The 26502-nt window shown below is 48.9% G+C and overlaps 1 protein-coding gene across 1 annotated transcript in view; it reads right to left on the bottom strand.

Moving 5' to 3' along the window:
* Map3k1 (mitogen-activated protein kinase kinase kinase 1) overlaps positions 1–25873 on the bottom strand; it is a 62481-nt gene extending 36608 nt beyond the window's left edge. Inside the window, exon 1 of the mRNA XM_085830819.1 lies at positions 25404–25873. Coding sequence (XP_085686945.1) covers positions 25404–25873 — 470 coding nt within the window. The remainder of the gene's footprint in view (positions 1–25403) is intronic.
* Between the last annotated feature and the right edge of the window lie 629 nt (positions 25874–26502).

Raw genomic sequence — 26502 nt, 5'->3', positions numbered from 1 at the left:
TCTATGAAGTTTACGACATGCCCAAGTCTTTCTAAACTCTTTTTACACTCACATGTGCACAGGGGTGGGAGTTGGCTCTGTCCACGCGTGGGTCCAGGGACTGGACTGAGGTGGTCGCGATTCCCACTGAGTATCTCTGCTCACTGAGCTTTGGCGGGGCCCAAACCTCTAGACAGACAACCGCATCCAATCACACATTTACTAAAAACAAGTCCAATCCATTCTCATACAGTACTTCTACACGATTTTCTGCAGGAATTCAGAAAGGCCGTTGGGTTTAATGCAGATAACTTTCCGAGTGCCCATTCTAAGGGAACTTCGGGCCAACGGTCTAGTTCCCCATTTGTTCCTTCCCAACAAACACCCACGAAAGCTTGTATTCCTTTGATATTCACTGCTAAAAATTCCGGTGTTTATATTTCTCCTGGCTGTGTCCTTGATTCTTGATAAAGGACCGTCCGTTAGAAGCCTTGGGGAGGGGGGAGAGTGGGATGCTGTGCGCATCCTTTTCCTTAGTGAGCAGGGAAAAGGATGCTTTTTTTTTTTTTTTTTTTAAGTGTTTGCCTGTCTATTTCCTCTCAAGAATTCCGCCCCTTTGTGCTACTTGACACATCCAGGCCTGGGACAGTCTGCCAGACAATGGTGGCCAAGCCTAATGAGATCTCACACTTCAGTAGAGAAGCAGGCTGGGTCTCCACCACTTGTGTGGTGCAGATCTCAGCAAGGCAGCCTGCTACCTCCTGCCAGTGCTCCACCTGGGAGCACTGCCCAGAGCCCGTGTCACGAGGCAGGGAACTGGCAGGGATGGTGGCTGCTCTTTCGCTGCTCTGCTTTCCATCAAGACGACCCCAAGTCCGTGGATATCCCTTGACACTTGGCCCAAACGTGTGTCATCTTTCTAAGAGGTTCAACGAACAAGGCTAGTTATTCCCAGCTCAGATTTTAGGAAGAGTGGTTAAAAGTTAAATTACATGGCACTTTGAACAACTATTTTCTATCTAAAACCCGTTAGCGTGGTTTAAATGTTTGGAAATTTTAATACTGAAGTAGAACGCAAAACTCTTTTGCAGTCTCTGCTGAAAGAATTTCTTTGCACCCTGAGGGACAGCCAAGGGCTACCGTCTTTCCTTCTGGTGGGTGGGAAGGCATGCTAGCTAGGATGCTCGAAATAGAAGACTAACGGTTTCCTGGAAAGCTAGCAGACCATTCTACTTGGGAGTGGCACACCTGCCCATGTGGGCAGTGGTTCAGGCAGGAGGATAAAAATAAATGCACAGAAGGTACACTGGACACTGCTCAAGACAACTGAGAAGAACAGCACATATGCGGCCCTAGAAGTGCGAAAGTACACAGCCCTGCAGTAGAATCAACCCAATGCTAACTACGTATAGAAAGCTCTAGAAAGGTCTACTGAGGAGGCCGTGCCTGAACCACTATCAATAGCGGGATTGGCAGACAAGGACCCTCTGAAGGATGATGGTGTGGAAGTGTACAAACTTCACAGGGCCACACCATTGGAAGAGAGAGTGCTTAATGATTCCCAGATACCACATCTGTGTGCAGACCAGGAGACACCAGCGCAACTGACAGCCGAGCCCGCTTGCTGCAGCCTGTCTCGGAGCCTTTAGTGAAAACCTAGGTGCACTGCAGGAAAGAAGGCCCGCAACGGCCTTCGGCCTTCTTGGCTGCTCAGCGTGGGAACTCTTCTGAGAGGAACGTGCCCGATGGGGAGGTGCTGCTCCACGGAGCACACTGCATGAAGTGTGCTTTGGCTTTCGCATGCAGACCCCGTTTCAGCAGCCAATATTCCTAAGAAGCGAATCCAGACGAGAACCTGACACCAACTGTCTTAGATGCTAACACAGGGCTTCAGTAATCATAAAGCCCACTGCCTTCAGGAGCTCAAATGGGGAGGGAGAAGGTTATTTAGTGTGTGTGTCAGCAAAGGCTCCAAGTCTGAATCTCCCAGTGAAGGGAGTGGTCCTCGAACCATGGGAGCTGACTCCATTAAAGGCTGGCAGAGCCCGAGTTCAGCTACACCTGTCTGGTCTGTTGGTTCTCAGCCGAAGAGTGAGCTCTGGAGTAAGTTCAAAGAAGAAGGTTTTTCTCTAAAAACCGCTTTACTGCTACAAGAAAGCCCCACCATCCAGATCTCTAGAAGGGGCCTGTAGAGTGTTCTCTTTTCCTTGTAACAGACCCTGGGGGTCTGAAAGACAGCACCAGTGAGCCTTTGGCCTTCAGCATGTACAGCCTAGCATAGGCAGGGGCTGACTTATAACCAAATCATGTCAGAGAACACTGGACATCAGGCCCTGGAGGAGGATGAAAGGCCATCACGGCTGACAGACGGGGCTGATCTGACAGCTAGAGGAGTCTCAATCTCCAGAAAAGACATAAAGAAAGCAACAGACCACAGTCGCTCACTCACCCACATTGAGGATGAGAAGGAAGCCTCCCTTCTGGGGTGCAGGTATGCATGTGTGCAGTGAAGAGAGGCACCAAAGCCCAGAGAAACACAGGGAGTTTCCATCACAGAGACAACAACACTTAACAGGTTGGACTTGGTGAGAAAATGTATACACACGTTACTCAAATACACAACAGAGTTCAAGGGGCTTCTCAGTCAACAGAGATCGTATTTCTTGTAATGCATGTCCCGAGGATGGGGGAGACAAGGTCAGATGCCAACTCACTGACCACGGGGTGTGAGCCCTGGAGCCAGGCTGCCTAGGGTCAAATCTTACTAAGCCATGTAACTGAGGTCCAAGTTGTTCAACGCGCCTCACCGTCAAGTGGGGTCAACAGCACCTGCTCTGTAAGGCGGTTCCAGGGCATGATTTGTATATATTGTACTTTGGAGGAAGTTAACTGTCATGTCTCCCCCTGCTGACCTCTTGTGTAAAATGGGATACAGGAGCTACTATAACTTGAACACTGCTGCTGTTACACTATGCTGTGGAGACTGCCTCAGGTCCAGGTGCTGCTCCAGGTCTGAGCACAGCCAAGACTCATGGTCATATGGCTGAGGATAGACTCTTACAAAAAGATTAAGTAGTCTAGTGAACTCTCAGTTACGTGAGAATTTGGGGGCTTTAAAACCAGGTCTTTCTGTCCTCAAAGCTTTCTCCTCTTCCACCTAAACCATGATGCTTCATATATATGTGAATATATATGTATACATACATATATACATATACATATATACATATACATATATACATATACATATATACTATTGCATACTATTTCATGTGTGCAATACTTACTATTGCATACATGAAAGCACCAAATAGAACCATGTCCCACCCCACTGCCGCCTTTTCCCGTCGGGCTCGGAAGGTAATACCTGGCTAGAAACATGAAGAACATGAAGACTATGGTGGAGGCTCTTCTGGGCTCAGGAGACAGGGATTGGGTCTGTTCAGTGTGAGTACCAGGATCATATAATTTCTGTCAGATGACAGGTGCAATTTCCCTATGCCACGAGGACACGGCATCAGAAACAAAGCTTCCTAGAGCAACCTCGGCGACCAGCATATTTAAATGTGGGACTCTTACATGATCTCCATCTGGTCAGAAGCTATGTGGATCACACACGCTCTGTGATAACACGGCCCAGGAAGACACTCAATACTTGATGATTTTAAGAACAGTGCTAACTTAGTTACTAGGCATGGGCATCGTTTCAAAGCTCTCTTAGAGACATCTAAAGCTGTTAAGAACATTCAAGCTGTTAAGTAGTGAGTGCAAAGCATGGGTTTCCAGGCTTTTATACACGAAAACATTACTGTTGCAGTCTCATAGAAGATTAACTGCATCATCAACGTCATCCCTTAAAAGACACAGAGCCACTCTCCATATTGGAGTGCAGGGAACTGGAAAGCATCAGGGGCTGGAAGTGGGGCTAGGAGTGCCTGCCCAGGCTTGGTGGCAGTGCAGCCACACTGACATCCTACACTGAGGTCCAACTCTCTAGCACAGCCTCTTTGTGGGCACCTGGCCTACTTTGCCAAGAACCGGGGATGACAGTACCAGAAATGCCTAAATTTGTATCAACTCATGAAATTATGGCTTATTTCTCACTTTTAGACAGGGTTGCATATATCACAGTTAAAACCCACTGTGACCAAAGACGGCCTCGAGCTGCCTGCTTGCCCAGCTTTCCCTTCCAAGTGCTGGGATCATCGCTACCCCTGGCTCACACTAGCTTCTAGGGGTTAATCTGAAAGTTTAACGTTTGCCATAACCGAGTATTTTATATTTCTAAAACCATCTTCTCAGGACTATTAGCTATTCAGTCAGTTAATATTCATTATTTAGGCATCTGTCAACACACACACACACACACACACACACACACACACACACGTTCTATACCAAGTTCTAACTCCTTAAAGTTGTGGGTTTAAAAGAATTATTTGTGCGTGTGTGTGTGTGTGTGTGTGTGTGTGCGTGCGTGTGTGTGTGTGTCTGCGTCTGCATGTGTCTGAGTACTGCCCATGGAGGCCAGAAGAGGGTATCAGATCTCTCAGAACCGGAGTTACAGATGGTTGTGAGCTGCCATCTTGGTGTTGGGACCCAAACCCAGGTCCTGTGCAAGAGCAAAAATGCTTGTCACAGCTGAGCCATCTTACCAGCCCCTGTAGTTGTATTAATCAGTTCATGATCTTGATATAAACCCTTTTACAGGCTGTATAATACAGGTGAACATGTCACAAGTACGGATCAATTCAGCCCGTAGGTTACATATCCCTTAAAAATTGCCTGATGCTTGTATAGTTCAGCAAAGTGGAAAATCTAAGATACGTGCCAAGTAATTAATTAAGCCAGGTTACCAAAAGTGCATCAACCCTCTAAAAAATCATGACTACAAAATTGTGAAACAGTATTCCTTAGCTAAGACGCTGGCATGTTCGCTAAGCGTCCACGTCTCAGCTTCTCAGCAGAGAGCACAGTATTCATTATTAAAACCCTAAGACTGGAAAGGCCCAGGCGGATCGCACTCCTCCGTAGGCCTGGATTTGCAGGTGGATCCCAGGAATCCCTGCAGTGACTTGTAACAGGATCATCTCAGTAGACACAGCAGCCCCACCCCTGAGAGTGCAGCTCCTAGTAGATCATGGCCTCAGCCACATGCCATGTGTCACTCTCCCTAGTCACTCTTTAGACTAGTTCTCTTCTTCTCTGCCAATGTGTCCATCATGAGACGAGCCAGTTGGCTGGGACACTGAAACGTGCAAAGGGCTGTTTAGATGGTGTTAGGAGCATCCTGGATGCCGGCTGCTCCTCTACTGCAAGATGAACCAACTAGAGCTGACTGCCTTGGCTGGAAAAACCGAAGGTCGCAGGAAGGGAAGGGGCTCAGGAAAAACGACGCTTTACTCGGTAGGGGGCGCTCTTTCCTTAAAAATGTAATTTAGACGCTTATTAATAGCAAAGGTAGCCTACCCACAAATCACTTAGAACAGAAGCAGCACTCACTCTGACATCCTGCCCCAAATATAGCTGGAGTCAAGGTCTTGCTAAGTAACATCTTCCCCACCTCAGTGGCACCCTGAAGCCGTCCTAAGTGCCAGTGTCTTTTCACTTTTGCGAAAGCGGTGACTCAGCAGGATCACAGTCTATGGCTTTACGCTGGCAGGGTTTGACTCACAACTGTCGGGTGCGTGCTTCCAAACCTCCCGTCGGAACCACTTTCCAGTTTTAACAAACAACCGTGTACTGGGCGAGACTGTGACAGAAACTATTATTCCCACGAAACCAACAGCGACTCCTTCGTGAGCACTCGTGTCAGCCAATGCTTTCTGTCAGGAACAGCAATCTCACTTAACTCTCAGTCAGGCTGGTAACGGACACAGTTCTAAGCCTCAAGAGTTTCACACTGAAACATGAAAACCACCTGGCAGTGTTTTGATAGAAACCTGAGTTTTCCTAGCACGAGGGAAGGGAGGACAAAAGCGAACCCTACCATGCTCTCCCGCCGAGGTGTGTCCCCCAGGACTGGTGCCCGAGCTCCCTTCATGCAGTGCTCCCTGGGGCATGGCAGACTTTTTGTTTTATTGGAATTATTCCTTTGAAGGGAGAGTGTTTTGCCTGCATGTCCGTAGGTGCATCGGGAGTGTGCTTAAGTACCGGAGGAGGTCAGAAGAGGGTACTGGAGTTACAGTTAACTGGGACCGGAGTGAATCGCACCTGGACTCTCTACAAGAGCAACAGTGCTCTTAACTGATGAGCCGCGCCCAGCTAGACCCCCTCAGCCCCACCCCTTTTATCACTCACATTTCCAAGGCCCTATGGTCAGTCACCCCAGTCAGTTAGCTAGACACCAACTGAGCTCCCCTCAGGCTCCAGCCCCTGTAACAACAGTGCGGAGAACCTTCCTCCAGCCTCCTCAGCACATAGCTCCTCACTCGTCTGTCCCTACCACCAGACTGGGAACGAAGACAGAAGTGGGTTTCAAGTCTAGTATCACTGTCTTACTAGAAAGGTTGGCACAAGGGATGGACTAGGCAAGTACACGCTGACTAGAGTGGACTGTCCTCCTCGGACTGGACCTACCTGAGGGCAAGATTTGTCTTACTCAGCTTTCAGTTCACAAGCCGTGCTGACGGATGCCCCTGGTATTTGCAGATGCTGTGAGGGGGAAAAAAAATGCCCTTCCTTCCTGTAGGAGCCTCTGAACCAAAAAGATCCTTCTCTGGTAGAAACATCTGCCGTGCCCTGAGGGGTGCTGCATGGAGAAGGGAGGTCGGATGCTAGGCAAGAGGTTTAAAGAGACAGAATTTGGCCCCAGGAAAAACACCAAGGCAGGATTAGCAAGAAACCACCCTGAGTCTAGATCGTTAGTCCTTAGTCAGGGGGCTTTCCTATTGCTTGAAACTTGCCCATGTGATCTAGTTAATTTGATTTTCCTGAGGTTAGTGACGAAACTCAGCCCCGAGGAAGATCCAAGAGTCTGTGTCGGGGAGGCGGGCAGCTGTGCTGTCTGAGCTAAGCAACCTGGGAGGCGGTGGAGAGCTAAGGCAGCAGGGGGTGCTGTCCAGGGATGGCAAGTGCAGGAACTGCAAACCCAGACACAGGGTAAGATGGAGCTGGCAGGAAGCATAAGAGCCAAGAAGGCAAGCAGTGCTGTGCACATAGTAACTGTGTGGGTGGTGGGCTTTCTTATGACATTTTCATACATGTGTGTAATATACTCTGATGTCCACCACTACCCTCCCGATACCTCATCCCACTGGCCCCCTTCCTATCAAATAGTCCTCTTTCTACTTTGGGGCCTATGTGTGTGTGTGTGTCACACACACACACACACACACACAGACACTTCCACAGAAGAGAGAAAATATGCCGAATTTATCTGAGTCCTGCTTATTTTAACATCTGTGCATTTTCCTGCAGACAGCATGGCTCCGTTTTTCTGTGTCTGAATAGAATTGCCTTGTATATGCTCACAGCACGCTTTCTTTACCTCGCCGTCCACGGATGGGCGCCTAAGCTGGCTGTATACCTTGCAGAGAGTGTAGATAACTCTGCTGTATTCTGACTTAAGATTCTTTAGGAATCTGCTGGGGGTGGAACAGCCGGATCGCACAGGAATTCTGCTTGTGTTTGTCTAAGGCACCTCCACGCTGGCTTCCACAGTGGTTAAACTAGTTAACATTCCTACCGGCAGGCCACAGCCTCCATCCTCAGCAGCAGGTGCTGGTTTCCCAGAGGGCAGGAATCTCAAAGCAGCCTTTCCTTTTGGGTTTTTAAGACAGTGTCTTATGTAGCTAAGGCTGGTCTTGAACTCACTATGTAACTGAGGATGACCTCACCTTCCTCCTCCTACCCTCCCCTCTGCTGGGGTCGCACCCATACACTACCATACCCAGCTCCGTGTAGTTCTGGTTTGCACTTCTCCAGTGGTCATGGATACTGACATTTTCCCATGTTCAGCATGTTCACCTGCTGGTCATCTGTATTTCTTCTGAGAGCTACCTATTCATTTGCTTAAGGATTGACCAGGTTATTTTTATGAGTCTTAGTTCTTTATATATACTAGGTATTCACTCTGTCAATGAGCAGCGGGGGAAACATGTCGTGTGGGAGCTTTTCTAATTCTTGTAGTTATCTCCTGAGCCACTGCAGACCATTCAGGAAGTCTCGTCTACACTATCTCTTAAAGCAATTAGGTCCCACGTTAAGGCCTCGGGTTCACTCTGGAGTGGCTTGGTACAAGGTGAGAGGCCTAGTTTCATTCTGAGTGTGGATATATACGTTTTTCCAGCACCATTCTGGAAAAGGCTCCGTAAATTAAGAGAAAACAAGGCAGACACTCAGGTGGCTGCAGCAGCGGCTCTGTCTCCCAGCCCCGTCTTTTGTCCTTAGGCACACACGCTTCTCTTTACTGCAGTAGTGGTGCTTTGAGTTCCGCAGCGTCCATGTTTATTCCAAGACTTGCGGGACAGGCAAAGATACACAGCCAAGGTGTAGGTAAAAAAAAAAAAAAAAAAGAAAGAAAAAAGCACGTGACTAAAAGACACAAATGAATTAAACCAAGCCACAAGACTCGGTCCGTTCTGTTCATTATTCCAGACTGACTGCACCTTGGCGCTGGGGTAGGGTAGCTCAGTGGTGTGACACTTGCTTATCCAGCACCACAAGAGAAACCAAGACAAAAGCCAAAGGAGTAAACTGGGTGATTGGGCAGGCTTGGACTGTAGGCCCAGGAGATGGAGGAGACAAGCCAGGACTATTTACCGGTGTTCTGTCCCAAAACAGAACAATCAAATAAAACTTCCCTATCTTACAGATACGTTTTTACACTGTCCATCCGAGAAAGCTATCCATGGGCAAGAGAGAAAGCTACAGAAAGGGTTTCTATAGGTCTCATACTGTTGTTTTTTTTTTTTTTCTAAACAATTACTGAGACTTCAGTATGTTCTACTCATCTCTGGAGTACTCAGAGATCACACACTAGGTGTTGCCACCCTCGGCTTCTTCAATAGCCCAGTTTAACTGTTACCAAGCCGACGCATGCTGCGAAAGCCGCAAAAACGGATAGACGGTCTCTGCCCAAGCTCATCTGAAAGGACAGTTAGGATCACAGAGCAACGGACTGAAGTGTTAAAGCAGGCATTTACAACATTCTAACACAAGTCCAAGACAACAGGAAAAAAACCAAACAGCACAGAGCCGCGTGACTAGAGCCCAGTGACGGGTCAGGGCGCACGCAGAACTCAACGTTTTCATTAAGATGCGAGGCCTGAGAGGGCTGGGGATTTGTGTCGTCACTGCTGTGTTCCTAGAGACTGGCATCGCCCATTCTTAATGAATCTGCTGAGCCTGTGTCGCGATACACCTCGAACTGCAATAACTGAGACAGAAAAACTCCTATGCACAGACTTCATGTCGTTATTATGGCAAACATTTCACCATAGATGGCTTCCTACTAACTCCCAATCAAGCCCTGCCTAAACTTCCTCCAGGAGCAACTACTTAACAAACGAAACTCTACTTCCAAAACCTGTGAAAACCCGTCTTAAGACGTAAGACAACTTACCAGCCCCCAGATGTGTAGCCTTTGCAAACCATCTGGCTTCATCTCCCTGCAGCCTCCCTCCTCCCCAGGCTTGCCTAGAGCTAGCCTGTGCTCCCACCTGCCTTCGGTCCCACACTGAAGTCCAGCAGTTACCACTCCATCACTCCATAAGCTGCCCTGTCTTGGGACAGTCCCTGTCATCCCCTGTGGCCCTCATTTGCTACCAACCATCTGCTCTCTGGGAAAGTCCTCTTCTCGGCCTCTCCTGTGTCCCTCGCTTGGCAACGTCCCAGGTCCTCTGCAGGGTCCTCTCGGCTCTCATCCAGGAGGTACTGGCTTTTAGGGAGCAGCCAGATGGGTTCCCTGCTGCCCTTTCAGAGATGCTGACTTGAGTCTGGGTCTACCTATCAAGGAATCCCATTTGTCATTAGGGACCATCCATTCATCTCCCCACCCGTCAGCCACGTTCTTAGGAAAGTAACAAGAGAGGAAACGGTCCTGAAGGCAAATTACCATGCGTGTAGCGGGACGGGAGATCAACTCTATGCGTGTAGCGGGATGGGAGATCAACTTTACACAAGTTCTTTTTCTCCAAGGAGTCTCATATGCAGCACAGGCAGGAGACTGTCATCCCCGAGGGGACCGCATGCCTCGGCTTTCTCCAAGAGTTCAATGTGAGACTAGCTCTGGGTAAACAAGCAGCTGGAGAGCCAGGCATCGCGCCGGGTGGACCTCCAGAGCTCCAGCTTTGACGTGGGGAATGTCTGAGTCTCTGGCCCGGTGGCATCCACATAGCAAACCATGCCAGTCACGCACTGAGTTAAGGCAGCCAGTGTATAAAATCTAGGGTGTGACAAACACATGATCCGCACCGAAGGAAATAAGACAACGCAACAGGAGAAACACAGGCTGAAAACGTGCACCTTCCCTTAAGACTTGGTCTTGCCTGGGTACCCTCTCCATAGTTAGAAACTCAAAGATAATCTCCTTTGCAGGGATGGCAGAGGACTGAGTTCAGAGCCACCAAGGGCTTTTAATTATCAAAGATGCCTACTGAACACTTGAAAGACAGGCAGGCGTAAACTTACTTCAGTAGTGGAACAAGTATTAAGAGAATAAATGACCTGAGCTCTATGTAGGCAGAACTTTACACGGGCTGCTGGTCTTAGATATTATCTTCAGGTCAACACGTTAAGAGGCTTGACCAACAACTCTAACATACCACAAGGGGAATACTAGTCTGAAATGAATTTAAAACGAAAACTGCTGGAAGAGAAAACTAGCTCTCTTGGGGTAGCCTAAGCTATGCTGGGGCTAGTTCATTAAGTGACTTTCCAAACGCCTGAGGAAGCAGGACGCTCCGGGTGTGTGTGTGTGTGTGTGTGTGTGTGCATGTGCGTGCGTGCGCGTGCACAGGTCACTGGGTTATGGGCAGAGGGACGGTTTCCTTTCCCGCCCAGCCTCCTGAATTATTCCCATCTGTGACACCAGAATGAGCCCCATGAGAGTCAGAGTTAGGACAAGCTCTCAGAGCAAGGCAAAGCGCTCCACAGGTGCTAACAATTACCTTTAATGACTGCATACACCCACACATCTCTCATTCTGCTGGCGAAAAACCCCCAAACCAACCAACCAACAAACCAACCAAAAAAACCAAAACAATCCCACAAAACCTTGAGTGTGTAATAAGGAAATTGAAGCACATTTGGAGTCTAGTTTCTTGCACGTCACGGTAGACACATTTAAATCTAAAACTGTGTTTAGTTTTACAGGTCTGAGCGCGTCGCCCATGTGTAGGTGTGGGAACATCTGTGCCCTGTGCACATTCGGAAGCTCGAGGGCCTCCTGGGTTGGTCCTCACCTTCTACCTCACTTGAGACTGGGTCTGATCTTTTTGTCACAGAAGAAAACAGATTTGGAAGCCCAAGGGCTTCTGGGGAAGAGTTCTTCCTCTATTCTCTCAAGGTCTAATTCCCTAGAAAGAGGGTTCTGAGCTGAAGTTCACTGGCTCTGGGGACTGCTCTCCATCTTCCAGCTCTCTCTCTTGCTCCAGCCTGAAAGGAGTGCCTATGGCTGCTTCCACACCCAGGGCTGCGGCTGTGGCTGCTCAATGCCCTCCTGAGCATGGCTTGTTTATGGGGACTGTTGTGAGGGATCTGAACCCCGGGCATGTGCTTCAGCCTGGTGCAGGTATCACACAACCTCACTCTCCCTATTTTGATCCCAGCACTTGGGAGGCAGAGGCAGGCGGATTTCTGAGTTCGAGGCCAGCCTGGTCTACAGGGTGAGTTCCAGGATAGCCAGGGCTATACAGAGAAACCCTGTCTCGAAAAACAAAAAACAAAAAAACAAAAAAAAGAGAGAAAAACTCCAAAATACTCCTGTGTGTTTGGAGTCAATGAAAGCCACAGGGGCTAGAAGGCCTATCCCTCAGGTCCAGGTAGAGATCCCAGGTGACAGAAGCCTGTGAGAGAGGCCAGCCTCTGCAGTGACCGTATTCTCTGAACTCAGTTCACAGTGAATCAAAGAAACAGCGAGACTCCCGAAGGCACAAGTTAGAGTGGCAAGTGATGAGATTTCTGAAACAATTTTAATTATTTAAAGAAAGAGCATTTTATATGTATAAAAAGACTTAATGACTACCTAAGTATTGGCAAAAGAATGAATCAGTATTTAAAGCAGATTCCTAAGCTGAGACCCTTTAAAAATCATGCAAATCTGAGCATCGATGCTTCTTATGAATACACTTAAACACACACAAAAAACCAAACAGCAAACAAACACAAGATTAGCACTACATTAGCATCAAAATCAGAAAAAAAAAATCAGCAGCCAACAGTGCAAAAATTTCTGGCTTTGGGCTAGTTTTGTGATTTCAAACATTTCTGATTATGATAAAATGAACTCATGTGCTCTAAATACACACAAAAAGAAATAGCTGGGGCAGAGGGAACGCAGTCTACAAGGACAGAGTTTCAGGTCGGTAATCACAAGCATTAAAGACAGAACCAGCCAGGCAGTGGTGCTGCAGGCCTGTAGCACAGCTCCTCACGCTGTGGGACCCCAACCATAAACTTGTTTTTTGCTGCTACTTCACAACTATAATCTTGCTACTGATATGAACTGTAAATATCTGATATACAGATGGTATTAGTTGATCCCTGTAAAAGGATCTCTAGAGGGTTTCAGGCACCTCAGGGTGGCCTTGAACTTCTGGTCCTTAGGCCTCCAACTCCTGAACAGCGAGGGTGCAGGCTAGGCCCCTAGGTGTTCAGTTTAGTGTGGTGCTAGGGATGGAACCAGGGCTTCAGGAAGACTAGAACAGTACCAAATGAACTACATCCCCAGCCCTGGATACGAGGTTTCTGCTAACTCACTTGCATGGATTAAGATCTGTGACATCTAGCATTTTAGGGGACCCATCAACATGAATACAGTATTATACTGTACAATAAAATTCCGGATGCCTTTCTTACCAAGCTGCTGGATTCAGAGAGAAGCTGACTTCAGGCGCTAATGACTTTGTATCAACAAAGCTTGGCCCAGGAAGGAGGTAGCATTGAAAGTAACAAGTTCTTCAGCATAGCCTTTTCTCTCCGATGCCAAAACTATCTTTTGGGCCTATGCCCACAAGGGGAGGTTCTCTTCCCAGGTCTTTAGCGCTGTTGTCAGAGCTCTCCTAGCAAACCCTCTCGGGATGGAGGAGTGGCCCACTCTCCACTTTGGAGACTGCAGGAGAGGCCCAAGTGTGCACTGTGCAGCTTGACAGTCCAGCTGCCTCATCCCCTAGCGACAGAACCTACAGCCAGTCATCACAGTCTGACACAAAGGTTCAGAATGGTGCCTCGGGAATCAGTCCGTAACAACTGTTCTGCCCTTCACCCTGCCTGGTCTGGAAATCACGTGCTGGGACCATACAGTGAGGCCTCAGCCACCTATCTCTGTATCTGATGGCAACATTGCAACATCGAGGGGCGGGCTTGCAGAAGCAGGAAGTCTCAAGTGTTCTTCGCCACCAATCCGAGACAAACAGCAATTCCTGCTAAGGTCCCACTGCTCAGCAGTGGGTTATGAGCAGCCTCAATGTGTGTGTGTGTGTGTGTGTGTGTGTGTATACACAGGATCTCTCACTACGTCCCTCAGGCTAGCCTGGAACACTCTCTCCCCTTCAGCCTCCTGAGCACTGGGATTACAGGTGTATGTGGCCATGTAACCTTCCACTGCTTCTCTTTATATTACTTTAAGCTTCTCTTCACGGGTGATAAACAGTTTGAAACCGCAAGAGTTTATTAAAAAAAAAAAACTTTCAATAAATTTAGCCACAAAAAATAACTTTCAAAATTAAATTTCAGAAAGGAACAAGAATTTGAAGGACGACCTGGGGTCGGGAAAGCAAACACTAAACTTCAGGGTGCTGAGAGCGCTGGTCTGCTATGGTGCCTGGTGCCGCTGCGCACCAGGAAGTGGGTCAGGACACTCAGAGGAGGAGGAGTCTTGCCTGAGCTGGGCAGGACAGTCTGAGTCTGAAAGCTGTGGCTCAGAGTGGCCTCAGGGGCTCCCCGCCACTCCTTCCTGGGTCTGTTGCACGTGAGCAGCACAGAGTCGGGATTTCCAGGACCTCAGCCTGCCACCAGACGAACAGCTATTTCACCCCACATCGCAGAATCGAAAAGCTGCACTTTTCCATTCTTCCCCCCCGCCCCGTGGGAAAAAAAATCTTACAAAATAGTAAGGAGAAGTGAATTTCTAACAAGATGATCACTATGTACACAGGTGGCCTTTGCTTAAAAACAAGAGCAGCTACGTACAAGCCTTCACAGTCATGGGCAGTGACTGGCATCAAAGTTAATGAGAGACGTTTAAAAGGGATCTCGCCTCACGATCATCCACTCCATCTTGGAGCTCAGAGATGTGAAGCGGAGACTCCAGAGTGGTATTCATTCCCAGGGGCCTGATGGCAATAGGTGGCTGGCAGGTCTGGCTCCCAGCTCGGCAACTCCTCCTTTGAGCCTGCTGACCCACTTCCTGGTGCAGCGTGGTTACCCGTCTAGCTACAAAGGCTTCTTATTTAGTTCTAAGCACTGAGACCTAAGGATCGGTCCGTGGAACAAAACCCAGGCGGAGATCTCTTGTCTAGCTCTCCAGCTGGCCAGAGCCCGGGACCTTGTCCTAGGTGTCTGAGCCTCATCTGTACCCTCTCTCCATTCAGGTGGGGCTGCCCGAGCTACCCAGGACAGATTTCTAATCGCGCTGACACTGACTTCTGGGCCTCTGTACTTTCCACCCTCTTAGCCCATGGATTCTCTTGAAAGCCTCTTGTGAGTGTCCCACTCCTAAGAATGCTTCCGGGCTTAGTGGCGTATTCCCCCCCCCCCCCCCAGCCAGGCGGATATTCTCAGCACACTCTCAGGGACACACCATGGGGACAGCTGACTTCTTCCACTGTGTCCCTGCACCTGATGTCCAGCTCACAGCAGACACTCAGGTTACTGAAGGGATGGTGTCCCGTACTCAGGAGTGGTGACTCACACAGGTCACTCATGCTATCACACTCACTACACTGCCCTTCCCCTTCTGTTCCTCTAAGAACGCTGCTCCAGGTTCATGGAGAGGGGCTGTGGAGGCCTGGCAGCTGACACAAACCTGCCACAGACGTGCTCATGCCCAGCCAGGCTCTCTGCTTGAAGCATCTGAACCTCTTTGTCTGACCCGTGATGGCCTTGGATTAGTCTCAGGGGCAGTCTCGGCTTGGTACCAACATTTTTCCCCTGCCACCGCACGTCTGAAATGTTAACGCCGGTGAGTTAGAACATTTGATTCATTTTACAACGTGTGCTTCAGACACCGCTCTGTCTGTCGGTGCTGCTGTGCTGAAAGGCATGAGCACACATTCAGCAACAAAGAGAAGATGAAGATGCTTTAAGAGCAGTGACTATAGAGAACTTCTAAACCAAGGAGTTGGGCAGTATTTACAGCTCAGGGCTGACTTCCACAAATAGACACATGTATTTTTAGTAGAATACCAATAATTCTTTATTTCAAAGAATAAAAACATACAAAAAATAGTTCACTGAGGAGTCAGAGTGAGCCCTTCAGACAGGAGCGTTAAACGGTGACCATGGAAGGGTTCAAGTATTCTGTGTTTGAGGGGGAGGGCCCTTTGGGGATGACAGGAGGCTGCATCTCAGAGCATCTAAACTGCATTATGGAGACTGTACTTCATGTTAAGGATGGAGAAAAGTCTGTGAGGGCAAGGACCCTTGGGGGAGAAGGGCAGGCCAGCTCAGGGTGAGTGAGGCTGACGGGGTGGAAGAGAGAGAGCAGAGCCCATAGGGAGATGGTGCCAGCATATATACCCAGGAAGGCATTCCAAAGGCCATGGAGGCTCTCCTGTAAGGGCAGAGCACAAGGAGTGATGACAGCCACCTTCTGCCCTGCATGGGAGATCTCCTCAGGTGACAGCTGGATATAGAGAGTCATCACTGGAGGAGGGCACTCTCACGGCTGAGTCAGCAGAGACTCTTGTTTCTGGGCGCCGATTGGCTTTCTTTCTATCTAGCACAGAGCTTGAAATCTGGTGACTTGGGAATGTAGAATTCTCACCCCCACCTCAAGAAAGAAAAGATCAAGCTAAGACATGCAAATTCAAGTGGGAAACTTTCTTTTACCCACCAGCTTGACAAAAATGGAAGATGAAACACAACTGTGGCAATATACCATGTTAGTAAGGCTGGGAAAATGGTCACTGTCCCCTACTGTGGCATGGATGTAAACTGACACGAGGTTTCACAGGACAATCTGGCTGTGTTATTATATTTTAAAATACACATTCCCTTTCATACAACAATTTATGCCAGCGTATTTATTTTACGAAGCCAAGAGCACAAGTGTATGTATATATATATATGTATATATGTGTGTATATATATACATATATGTATGTATACATATGTATGTATGTATATACACACATAGGTGTCTATCTTTAGATATTTATATTGTTTTGAATTGTTAAATTAAGCTTTAGTGACATATATATGTATATATGTCATTTTGTTTATTATTTTATTGGTGAAGTTTACTTCATCACTGTAATATAAACAGCAGAGAGGTGTATACTTCGTATACTAAATAATAAAATGTATAATTTCAGAGTAAGCCAGGTGTGGTGGCACTTGTCCTGGCACTGGGAAGCAGACGCAGAGGGACACAGTTGGGCAGCCAGGCGTTCTATGGCGTTTAAAGCCACCCTATAAGATCTATGTTCATGCCTTCCCCCCAAGACACAACCCCCCTTTCAAGAATACTAATAAAGGCCGGGATCTGGCTCCTTGCCTAGCATGTAGGACACTCTGGGTCCAATCATCAGCACCATAACGAAGGAGAGAATACCCGTACTTCCCAGCACACCTTTTTCTGTCTGTCTGTCTGTCTGTCTGCTTTTCTTTTTGCAGCCTCTGCAGATGTGAAGCGTACTTTATGACTGAGCTATCTCCCCAACTTGTCACATCTTTTTTTTTTTTTTTTTAAATCTAAGGTCCAATAAAAAAGCACCAACTAACATTCTGAAAATCAGTAACAAATAGAATCAATTAAAATACTTCTCAGAGGAAACACAGTAGAAATGGACATGCTGTGCTATCCTAGAACACACACACAATTAACGTCTTGCAAGCGACCCTCGTTAGCCCCAAACCTTCAGTAATTTACAGTTTGGGCGATGCTGGGTGGGAAGCTAGAGCTGAGTGCCTGACCGTTGGAGATCTAGGGAAAAGGCTGGGAATATACTGGGGGCAGCTTTATGCTTATTGTTATTTCAAAGAAACTGCAGACCAACAAATAAGCAGGTTTCCCACACAGAGGACTCACAAGATGTTTATCTATCATTAGAAAAAAAATTACTAGAAATAATCAGCAACATCCACTCTATGTAATTCAAAGAAAACTTCATTTATTCACTGTCTAGACTGCAGAGCTGTAGACACTTGAGAGAGGCTCACCACCTTAAGCATTAAAATCTGAGAAAATTTCCTTAACACATGTTACAACCTCTAAGATGACCCCAAAAAAATGACTTTAAATAAGAAACCATACTTGTTAGAAGGCAAAGTGGTTTTATGTCTTGAATCCATTCATTCACTCTGCAGCTTAGGGAGAACTGACACCCAAACCATGATGCTCAAAGCGGTTATGTTCTAACAAGCAAGCCTGTCTACCCAGGCGGAGCTAGCTGTCCCAACACCAGGTGACCCTGAATGTACATTCTAATTTTCCTCTTCTGCCTCCCTGCCCTGCCTGGGGTCAGCCTGCTGATACCTCTTGCCAGAAAGCAACCTGCTTGCCTCCTGCAATGCCCACACTTTGTTCCTCTAACTACTGTGGGGCAGGAACACCAAATGACCAAGACTGCAACTCCCTAAATAAATGTCAGTCCTGCACAAATGCCCTGAGACTCCAGTAAAATCAAAGGACTTCACAGATCCACCCTCCCCTGCCCCGCCCCCTTTGGCTGCCTGCGGCCTTCTCTCTTGGTTACTAAACTGTGCTCTAGGTAAGGGACCTGCTGGCTTCAGTTACCTCCTGTCTGGTGCCTGTTACAAGAGTCTGAGGCGCCTGAAATCTCATACAGTGCTTGCCTAGCAAATCTTTTCTTCAATGTGAATCTGGACGTCTCTTCATCGCCAAGTGACTCGCCAAGACTATAAATCTCAGAAGCCAGTTTTCAAAGACAAAAATCCTAGAAGTATATTTTAACATTGAACACCACCCTGAGAACTTGGTAAAAGAGCTATGCATTAAGGCCCAACAGCCTTATGCATGTACTTATTCCTATGTGTGTGTTTCCAACCACCCAGTCAGTACAGAAAAGTCTTAGGCACTGAGCAAACTCCTTATACCTGAAGGCAACCGGGCAGTACAGCCACACATGCTCTAGACACACTGGCTGTCCTACTTACTGGAGGCACTGGGTACTGCTACAAGTCCAGCAACTTGCCAGCCAGCCTATGGAGAACCTGTAGGTTGCTATACTTTATGGCCTGAGCCCCTCTCAGCTAGATCATCAACTACATCTGACCAGAGGGAAGAACACAGGATCTACTTGTCTGAACACGCATGGTGCTGTCCCTCGTGTTCAGTTTCCGCAAACAGCTGTGCAACTGTTGAGCAAGTATCCACTGGTGTTAGGTTCCTACCCAGCCACAGCTCTGTCCCCTCAGGCCAGTCTTCTGGGGCCAGCAGTCAGTCAACAAAGGAGTTAACTTTAAAACCTCAACCATGTCAACAGGGGCACTGCACCACCAAGTCAGACTGGGCAAGTGGAAAAGTTTCCCTACGGAAGGGACAAGGGACTAAGATTTCAACAGTGAGGCTGCCTTAAGAACTGAGGGACAGAGACTCAAGCAAGGCAGAGGAACATGGGAAGCACAGACTGCCAGCAGGAGGCAGGGTTTGGAGTTTGAGGAAATGAGGGGTGTGAGCCTGGGACTAGGGCGAGCCAGGATGGAGCCAAGAGGCAGAGGTAGAGGTAGCGAACCCACCCAGCCAGGGACTGCTGAGGGAACACTGCAGATTCAGTTGGTCTGTAATTCAGTGAAAACCTTAGCAAGTTTTTGGACTTAATAGAATCCCTTCCTTTTTTTTTTTTCTGGTGGTAGGGAGCTAAGGTTAGGTTTGCAGTTAAGGTGAGGTTTGCATGTAAATGGTCTCTCAGGCATATAACATGGACAACAGTCTGGGAAGGCAAGAGTGAGTGAGGAGACACGGATGCAAGAGGCTGCTCTCCAGTCCACAGGGTGGCTGCTGGGACTAGGCAGGTGGCAAATGACGGGAGAGTGAACAAGGCTGAGGGAGAGGTGGGCAGGAGCCCAGGAGGAGTCCTAGGTCCTGTTTCTGTACTTAGTGAGCAGGAACAGGCTGGCACTGGTTTAGGGAAGACTAGCAGGTTGATTCTGGTGCAGTCTGCAGTCCTGGGGAGGTCACGGCCAGGAAAACAAACTCCGGAGTTATTCTGAATGGCCAGCGTAAGGAGACAGAATAGGGAAAGCTTGGAGCCCTTCTGAAGACCTAATTCTAAAGTCCCAAAGGCTGGAGACAATCTCCAAGGAAGAAGTGCTCAATGTGTGCAGAAAGCTGTACCATCTTCCCAAGTCAGCAGGCACTTTAGACGCCAGAGCTCACTTTCCCAGTACCTGACAGTTGGCATACGGCTCCAGTTATAACTACATGTAAGTTACTGAAATATGCGAATTATCATAGCTTTTAAATCCTATGTCAGAATTTTCAGTGACTGCTTACTAAATACCAACACACTTCTGCTTAATACCAAGCGATGTTCAAAACATGAAGAGTCAACGCTGGGAATTACAGTTCCCAATCGGGTACCTAGTGTTCAGGATGCTGTGCGACCTGTTTGAAGATGACATCATAACCTATCAGTTAATGATTTCTCGGGCCAACCAGGAAGCAAAGCGCCCACCTATACAGTCTAGTCTCTACCCGCTCCTACTCCACATATACCCGGGACAGATAGGCACGCAGGTGACAAAATGACTTCTTATCCTAACTACAGGACGGTATATTTGGTACCGTGTGGCTCCAGGGGCTTCCTCGAGTCTTCAAGAGGTCCAATGGCCACAGTAGGAACTCCCAGCTGACAGCCATGCACTTTAAACATGCATCCGGTTAAGACTTAAAAATTCTGCCAAGCAATGCATCACATCTAAGTTTATAATATCAAACGGCTATAGTATCAAGCCAACAACTCAAATGCTGACGGAGCGGAGTACCCTTTCTACAGCACACACACCCGCATTGACTGGGGTGCAGAGAAAAACCACTCCACGCCCCGGAGCACACCCTGCGCTCCTTCGAGTTGTTTTCCTATCAGGAGCTGCTTTGACAAATAATAAGGGCCCAGGTTTAAAACCAGTGTTGGCAGATATTGAATTTCCGGCTCCCATACCCTCGTTTTAATTTTCTCTTAGAACAAGAAAATAAAAAAAGTCATGCCTGAACTTGCAGCTCTGTCTCCATCCCTCTTAATAAGAGCAGGCAGGCAGGCAGAGTGTGAACCAGATCTGTATCTGTTTACTATGGCTGAGGCTGCCCAAACCCAGCGCGCCTCTCTTCTCAGAGAAGGGCAAACAACCAGAGAAAAGGAGCAGGAATACCAAGCAGGACAGACGCAGGAGGGGGCAAAGCCATCTTTCCTAGCTACTGACTTAAAACTGGCCTCAGGGGCTAGGAAGGTATGGCTGTATTCACCTAAGGCTGTGGGTGAGGTTCAGAGGACTGATTTTGCTCTCTCTCTCTCTCTCCTCCACCCCCCCCCCATTTCTCTCACTCTCTCTCGGATCTCTCACTCTGCACTTAACATAGGATCACAAAACACGGTCACTCTACCATCCGCCAACTGAAACCCAGGCTCTGTACCAGTGACCTTTTTTGATCAGCCAGACCACTGTCTTGCAAAGTTCATCTACACTGAATGAATGAAATCTAAGACAGTGGGAACACTATTCGGGCTTCTTTGTCTCCTTTCACTTATGATTTAATATGGCACAAATCTAAGAAACTTTCAACACTAATCATTTATCCGCTTTGCCAGAGCAGGGGGTTTGGGGTGTGTGTGTGTGTGGCATACATAGTATTTACTTGTAAAATGCCTGTGCCCACGCAAGGCTGTTAGAGAATGTGTCTGATCTGTACGGGCAGGGCAGAGTCTGCGCCCGTCCTCTCACGACTCCTACAGAGCAACTTCCTTTTTAAAGTTCATAAATTAATTTAATAATTAACTTGAAAACAAAAATAGAAACAGCAAAAACTAATGAGAGGCGCTGGCAACAGAGGCAGGCTGACTTGGGTCGAGTCCTAACTCCTGTCTGTGGCTGAGTTGTTCATGGGGGGTTTTCTACATCCAAATAATTTTTACCTCCCCAAACAAGTTACCATGCCTGAGAAGGCAGCAGTGGCAATTAAACAAGGTGATCTATGCAATCTGTCAGCCGCACAGAAGGCAAGGAAGCTAACTGTATTAAAAGCATACAACCCACCAAGTGTGTTTTAAGCCATAGGTAAAATTCCTACCTTTAGTGGTCTAAAGGGTACCAGACTAACGCCCCTGCTTCTGGTGAGTCATTTGCTTGAATTCTGGTCCTGACTTTTTTTCATGACTAAAAATACTCTCAAGATATGTCTGAAAGACATTGTTATGTTTTGAATATTGCATATATGTTAGCAATCCAACCCAAGGCCTTGCTCATGCTAGGGTCTGTCTGTCTGCCTCCTCCTGGCCTTACCAGTTCCCTTGACATTTTTCAGCAACTGTGACTTTTAACTAAAGATACAGAAAGGCCAGGGCCAAGGAAGACGACCAGTCTAAAGGATGCATGTGACACCCGTGATACAAACAAATCATCCTACGTTGAAAAGTACAGCCACGGGGTCAGCAGTGCCCTCCATGGACCTAGACCTTCCCATCCACGCTTTCCCACTTCCCCCTCGGCTCAGGGAAGCGCCCGGGAGTGCAGAATGCAGAGGCAATAATACTAACAGCATTTTGGATCATCCCTCAGAATAACCCATTCTCCCTGACGACTTCTTCCTTTGGAATTGGCCAGCAGGGTCAAGGACAGGGTAGCAGACTCCACCTAGGCAAACTGTAGCTTCTCTCTCTCTCTCTCTTTCTCTCTCTCTCTCTCTAGGGTCAAGGACAGGGTAGCAGACTCCACCTAGGCAAACTGTAGCTTCTCTCTCTCTCTCTCTCTGAAAGCAACAGAATAACCCTTCCTCTGCACATTTTGCAAGCTTCAGGCCCACACTTCAGTGACCATTTCCACAACATGCAACACTTGAAGAGGAACAGAGGCATCGATCAACGGGGCTTCTTCCTGTTTGCCTATCTCACAAAATGGAGTCATTATTGTGTATTGGAAATCACATATTAAGGAATGTTGGTTAACCAGTCACTCTTGCCAAGATCAGATATGAAGAGAAAACAAAAGCTGGCAGCCACTCTAGCTTCTGATATTTCTCTTCCAGAATCCTATTTAGTAAGGTTAATCTTTTAAAAATACAGTAATTTCCTTACCTAGTTTAAAACAAAACCTGGAGAGAAACCCTAAGTCCCAGAGCTCAGGAATTCACTCAGGGCTAACTTCCGGGGCTACATCTATGATGTTAGAGAATCATCAACTCACAGTTTGAAAGGACTTATTTTTAGGTTTATTATTAATGTTTTTATGCCTCCCCTCTAGCAAAGGACCAGTGAGTGGTATTTTTAGCTTAACAGCTTCTAAAAGGAAGTGAAACTGAGGCCCGAGCAGCAGAGGTGGCTTATGAAATATCAATAGTTTTAAACGAGGCTAACACACTAACAGGCCCAGCATAGCTTGCTCTTTCACGAGGCAGCAAAGTGATTGATAGTTTGGTTGAAACTACAAAAATAGGACAGAGTAATTATATCTGCCAACCTCCCAACAGCCTGTTCAATGCAGAGAAGCACTGTAATTTTTCTTCAAGGACAGTCAATAGGAGGAAAAGCCCCCTATTCTGTGGTATAAGGGGAAAAAAAATCCCAAACCCTTGGGCGCCACTTACAGGACAAACTTTCACTGACTTGAGTTATTTTACTGAAGGAGAGAGGGCAGACATACATACAGTCATTGACTTTAATGAATTTCCCATAGCTTATCTTTTTACAAATGTGTATTTTCTAAACATTCAATTTCTACATCCAACATTTAGAAACTGGATTAAAAAAAAAACAAAAACAAAAGAAAAATATTTTAGGTCTTTAGACACTCAGAGGGGTCTTTGGCTATCTACTACTACTGAAAACAAACCTAAAATATCAGCATTAAATCTTTCTCTTCAAAGTATGAATGTGAGCTACTTGGAAAAGGGGAACCACATTGTTCAACTGAGATTTTACATGCCGTATAATCATTTCCCCGAGATTTTAAATGAGAAAATAATAAAACATCACAACAGGAAACCCAAAACACAACAATATTTCTGCATAACCCCTTCTTCATGATATAAGTTTAGACCCGCAGATTTGAGATGAATTTCAAACCAGTTACAAAAACTGGAGGCGGGGTGGGGTGGGGGAGGAATGTGTTAGTATTATTTCAAAAGGATAGACAATCGATATTTTACAGCAAACGAAACTATCACATATAACATTTGAGGTGCACTAACAGAATTCTAGCTAGCAGTATTTATTTTAAAGACAGCTTTTACAATTATAAGCCACTACTTAAAGAGATAAAGAGAGAGAGAGAGAAGAAAATGCAAAAACTAAGCAGATTACTCAGGTATTCAATTCTACTTGTCCTCACCTTGGTCCTCCGATTTCTAGAGGCAACACTAAAATTCTATATGTCATTTTTGCAGTTGCTGCTCATGGTATATTCATAGGTCGTTATATTGACTTTATAAATGCTTAAGTGTGGCCAACTGTATTATCATATAGAAAAAAAATCAGGTCTCACAGGACTAGATAAAATTAATTCCTCAAAGTTTGAGTTACTGTTTTTTCTTTCATCTGCAGTTGATCTGTAGTAAGAGTTGCCACCCAAGAATTATTCTAGTTAGTTTTAATCTAATCTGCACAGAAACAGGAAACCCTAGAGGAAGATACGTGTACAAGTGCACACAGGGCACACACACAGAAAAGCTGCAGCGGGGCTGCCTACTGCCTACCTTCCTCCCTATCCTGCCACAGCCAGGGGTCAACACACTTTTTACTACTGGGCTTGGGGGTTGGGAGGAGGGAAAACGACCTCCAAGTAATAAACGGACCGTGATTTTAAACAATCCAGAGCACAAAAGGGGGTCAAATTACTTTAGATAACTAACCGAAACCAAGGATTCCTACTGTCAGATTCGACACACAATAAAACACTCTCCACCCACAGTAAACGTCAAGAAATTCTACGGGGGGCCACGGGGTGACGATGACGAAAACATATCCAGCAACTTCACACATCCATCAAGATTTTATGCTTTTGTGTATTTTCATCAGATTTTTTTTAAAGTATCATATACTTAAAAGAATTTCCTCTAACAGAAAACTTTCCAGTAGCCAAAACAGGGCGAGGCCAAAAGAGCCGTTGGTGTAAACTATCTTACGCACATCCTACTTCTGGTGCACCGGAAGACCCCAGCGAGCAAAGCGGCAGCCCCGCACCGTCCCTGTCCCCGCCGCGCAGCGGGGCTGCGGGGCGCAGTCCCCACAGCTTTGAAGCTGAATGGCTGACACATCCGGTCCTGGATCCCACAGCATTCCGCCAAAAGCTAACTTCAAAGCCGGATTCAAACTCCCAGCACCGGGCGCCCTAGCCCCCGAGGTGCGGGAGGAATTCCCAAGGACACGCAGCGAGGGCAGCCACGGAGTCCCCGCAGACCCGGCCGCCCCGCGAGCCCGCAGCGTCCGCCTGCGTCGCTTTGACAGGCGTTCCCCCCGCAGTCCCTGGAATCCCCCGGCCGCCCGGGGCGCGCCGCCAGAGCCCGGCCCGGTACCTGCCCGCGGGCGCGCGTCCCCGTGGGGCCGAGGGGCTCTAGGCTGTCACAGCGCGCAGACCCACCGCCGTCACCTTCGCGCTCCGAGCCCCCCAAACTCACTGCGCGCCGCGGGGGCTCTCAGGACCCGGCCCCGGGAGCCCCTCACCTTCGCGGCTTGCACGCCTGTCACATGTCCGCAAACAATAACAAACTCTCCCGCACGTTCCCGTCCCGTCCCCACGCCGTCCCGGGCGCCGCCCGACCTTCAGGGCTCGGGGACGCGGGCCCCCCCCCCCCCAACGAGCGGAGCCCCGGGAGCCGCGCGCCCCGCTCGCTTCATTCATTGCCCGCCCGGCCCCGGCCCGCCGCTCACCCGGAGGGGGCCGCTGCAGAGGGCGGCTCGGCCCCCGCGGGGCTCCGGGCGCCGCTGTCCCGCGCGGCCGCCAGCTCGGCAGAGTGGGAGCCGCAGCGACTCGCCGCTCCCGGGGGTGGCGGTCCCGCCGCGGGCTGGAAGCGACTCGCTCCTGCAGCCGCGTCCGCGGGCTCCGGCGACGGGGAAGTAGATGGGCAGGGCGGCGAGGCGGCGGCGGCGAGGAAGAGCGGCTGCTCCGGCAGCTGGTCCAGCTCCACACTCCGCACTTTGCGCAGCTGCCGCCGCCGCCAGTCCGCGCGCTCGCGGCCCGCGCTGCCAGGCTCCCGCAGCAGCCCCGCCGCGCCCGCTGCGGGCGCGCCGCTTCCCTGGAGAGCTCCGCCGCCGCCGCCGCCGCCGCCCGCCTCGGGACTCGCCGCCGCGGCGCCCGGGAATCCCGACGACGAGGCGCGATCGCCCGCCGCCGCCGCCATTTTCTCTCGCGGGCTACATTCGCTCGTGCCTGCGGGGGAGGGAGGGGGCGGGGAGAGCGCGGGGGGCGGGCGGAGCGGCGGGCGGGTGGGCGGGCGCGCGCTGCTGCCGAGGGCGCGGGCGCGGGCGCGAGCGGGGCCGCGCCTCCCGGCCCGGGCCCGGGAGCGCGGAGCGGCGGGCGGGCGCGCGGCGCAGGTGGGAGGGCAGGGGCACCGCGGGGACCGGGCGCTGTGCGCTGCAACCCGGCCGCCGCCAGGTAGTGCGCGACCGGGCGGAGCAGCGGCTCGGCGGGAGCTCGCCCACCCTTGAGCAAGCAGTAATCGGGGCGCGAGTCCCTGGTGCTGGAAGGGGACGCAAGCCGGAGGACTCACGGTCTGTCACTTCACGCGCTTATTAGCGGTTGCTGGGGGCCCCCCCGCGCGCACCGGCCCGGCCCGCGCCCGAAGCGCAGGTGGCGCCCGGGGACTGTCGCCTGCCGCCGACGGACGGACGCGAAGCCTTCTCTTAGGAAAGCAGACCTCTTGTCCCGCCCTCGTGTCACAAATAACACTACTTAAGATTTCCTGCGCTACCTTGTGCACCTCTGAAGCTGCTGGTTTGGGACACGCTCTCCCCCTCCCACCGGGTACGC

The sequence above is a fragment of the Mus caroli genome, unplaced genomic scaffold, assembly GCF_978045245.1.
Source record: "Mus caroli unplaced genomic scaffold, Mus_caroli_1 scaffold_15, whole genome shotgun sequence".
NCBI lineage: Eukaryota > Metazoa > Chordata > Mammalia > Rodentia > Muridae > Mus > Mus caroli.
Note: the sequence above shows the minus strand (reverse complement) of the source record. Positions and strands in the feature narration are given on the sequence as shown.